The sequence below is a fragment of the Teleopsis dalmanni genome, chromosome 1 (genome assembly GCF_002237135.1).
Source record: "Teleopsis dalmanni isolate 2A chromosome 1, ASM223713v2, whole genome shotgun sequence".
NCBI classification, from domain to species: Eukaryota; Metazoa; Arthropoda; class Insecta; order Diptera; family Diopsidae; genus Teleopsis; species Teleopsis dalmanni.
Window position 1 is genome coordinate 118,930,092 of NC_051846.1, and position 2,518 is coordinate 118,932,609.

The 2,518-nt window shown below is 37.3% G+C and overlaps 1 protein-coding gene across 1 annotated transcript; it reads left to right on the plus strand.

Moving 5' to 3' along the window:
• The first annotated feature begins 256 nt into the window (after nt 1-256).
• Nucleotides 257-1,774, plus strand: LOC119668037. The gene has a single exon (XM_038077407.1). The coding sequence runs from the start codon at nt 263-265 to the stop codon at nt 1,115-1,117; it is 855 nt and encodes a 284-aa protein (XP_037933335.1). The 5' UTR covers nt 257-262; the 3' UTR covers nt 1,118-1,774.
• Nucleotides 1,775-2,518: the final 744 nt, after the last annotated feature.

Consider the following 2,518-nt stretch of genomic DNA (forward strand, 5'->3'; position numbering starts at 1 on the left):
ATTATTCAAATACGCGCGTTTCTTCAGCAACTCTAATGCCCAAATTGGCATATTCAAACGCTTCATTTCCACCGCAACAATATTTGTGTCAACATAATGTTCGCGATATAAATGAAATTCTACCAGAGTTCAACCCACTTGATAAAGAAGGCTTAACAGCGCAGCAATTTGTAACCCGCATAAATATGCTAAAAGCGCATACCAATGGGATGATCGTTTGTTGTTGTACAGTGTACAATCGAAATTAAAAGGACCAGCAAAGATGTGGAACGATAGTTTACCAAGTGTTTTTTCTAATGGGATGGAGTTTTGTAATCAGATAGTGTTTGATTTTCCATCTACGGACACCGATGCTGACATACACATGAAATTAATGAATTGTTCCAGAATGACGAATGAAAGTCACGAAGACTTTTACTATCGAGTCTTGGCAATAGGTCATAGAGGTCTTATGCAAGATAATTCAATTAATCAATATATTCTCAAAGGACTAAACGACTATGGAATGCAGCAGTCGCTGGCTAGCAATTTGTATGTGACATCAAATGATCTTCTAGTTGCAATACGAAGGCATTTAGGAAATGCGCCACTGCGAGTTCAACAGAGAGTGGATAAAAATATAAAAGGCGAAAATGCACGGATAAGATGTTATAACTGCAACGAGGAAGGACACGTTTCTATAAATTGCAAACAACCAAAAAAACGCTTACAATGTAAAAACTGCCAGAAAGTAGGTCACACCGAAGCAAATTGTAGATTTGTAAAAGAGCCGGTAAAGAAAATTGACAAGAATAAAATTTCTCCGATATCTGGAATCATTAAAGAAGTACAAATCAATGGTATGTTTTTAACAGCATTTATAGATCCAGGCAGTTCGATGTCTTTAATTAGAAAAAGTTATGCTACAATATTTCGTGGTGAAATACCGTATACAGGACGTGCGTTGCAAGGGATGTTTGGCGGCGGTTATGAATGCACAACACAGTTAAATATAACTTTACGGATAGACGCAATAGAATTTTCGGTATCTCTATTGATTATCGAGGACAAATTCATGAACGAGCCAATTTTGGTGGGTAACGATGTGCTGTACAACCAGTGGTACGATTTGTTATAGAAGATGATTCCAGTAGAATAGAGAAAATTGAATTAACCAATTTGAGCGTTGATCCCAATATAAATGAAAATTCCAAAGATGATTGGAATTGGTAAGCTACGCTGACTGTTTTGCTTCCAAAATGTCAAAGCTAGGTAAATAAATCAAAAATAAATTAACGATTCGCTTAAAGTCAGACGTGCCAGTTAGTAGACGACCATCTCGACTCCCTTTTGCAAAACGTGAATGTGTAAAAGAAATTATAAACGAACTTCTTTCAAACAACATTATTCGTCGAAGTAAGTTATCGTTTGCGTCACCAATAGTCCTAGTGAAAGAAAAGAATGGAGAAGATCGGCTATGTGTGGACTACCGGGAGCTAAATAAAATCACAGTTAAAGAACCTTTTCCTATGCCGATCATGGAAGAACTGTTTTCTTCGTTACCTGGTGACCGATATTTTACCATGCTCAATCTGATGTTTGGTTATCATCAAATCGCCGAAGAAGAAGGCAGTAAGCAGTACACTGCGTTCATGGCTTACGATGGCCACTTCGAGTAGAACTACACGCCATTTGGTTTGGTAAACGCGCCAGCTGTTTTTCAGTCAGTAATGAATTCAGTGGTTAGCAAAATGCCAGCAGGCCAAATTATTACATATTAAGATGATGTTGTTATACCAAGCAAAACAATATCAGAAGGTTTACAGCGGTTACAAAAATTCTTGAATATTCTACATGACGAGGGGCTAAAGCTGAAACTAACGAAATGTAGTTTTCTGTCAAAAGAAATTAATTTCTTTGGCCACCGAATAAATGAAAATGGAATATGTCCAGGCGAAAGTAACATATTTGCAATTAAAAATTTTGAACGACCGAAAAACGTTACGGAGGTGTACCGATTTCTTGGTCTCACAGGTTTTTTTCGTAAGTTTGTGAAAAACTATTTGCTTATTTCAAAACCGCTCACAACGTTGCTGAAAAAGGATAATGTTGAATTTATATGGAACAAACCACAAGAAGAAGTATTTTGTAAACTAAAAGAACAGTTATGCTCCGAACCAACTCTTGCGATTTATGATCAGCGGAAAGAGCGTGAAATACACACTGATGTCAGCGCTATTGGTCTAAGTGGCATATTATTTCAACGATCTGACGACCACATTTCACAGCCTGTATGTTACTACAGTCGCCATTGTAACAGTTCGGAAGAAAAATACCATAGTTATGAACTAGAGGTGTTAGCTATCGTTGAGTCATTGGAGTGTTTTCGATTTTATTTAGTGGGAAAGCATTTTAGAGTGGTAACCGACTGCTCAGCTATAACAATGCTAAAAGCATCCACTCCGTTAATTGCACGACTTTCCAGATGGTGGTTGAAACTACAAGATTTTGATTTCGAGACTGTTAATGGCGCTGGGAT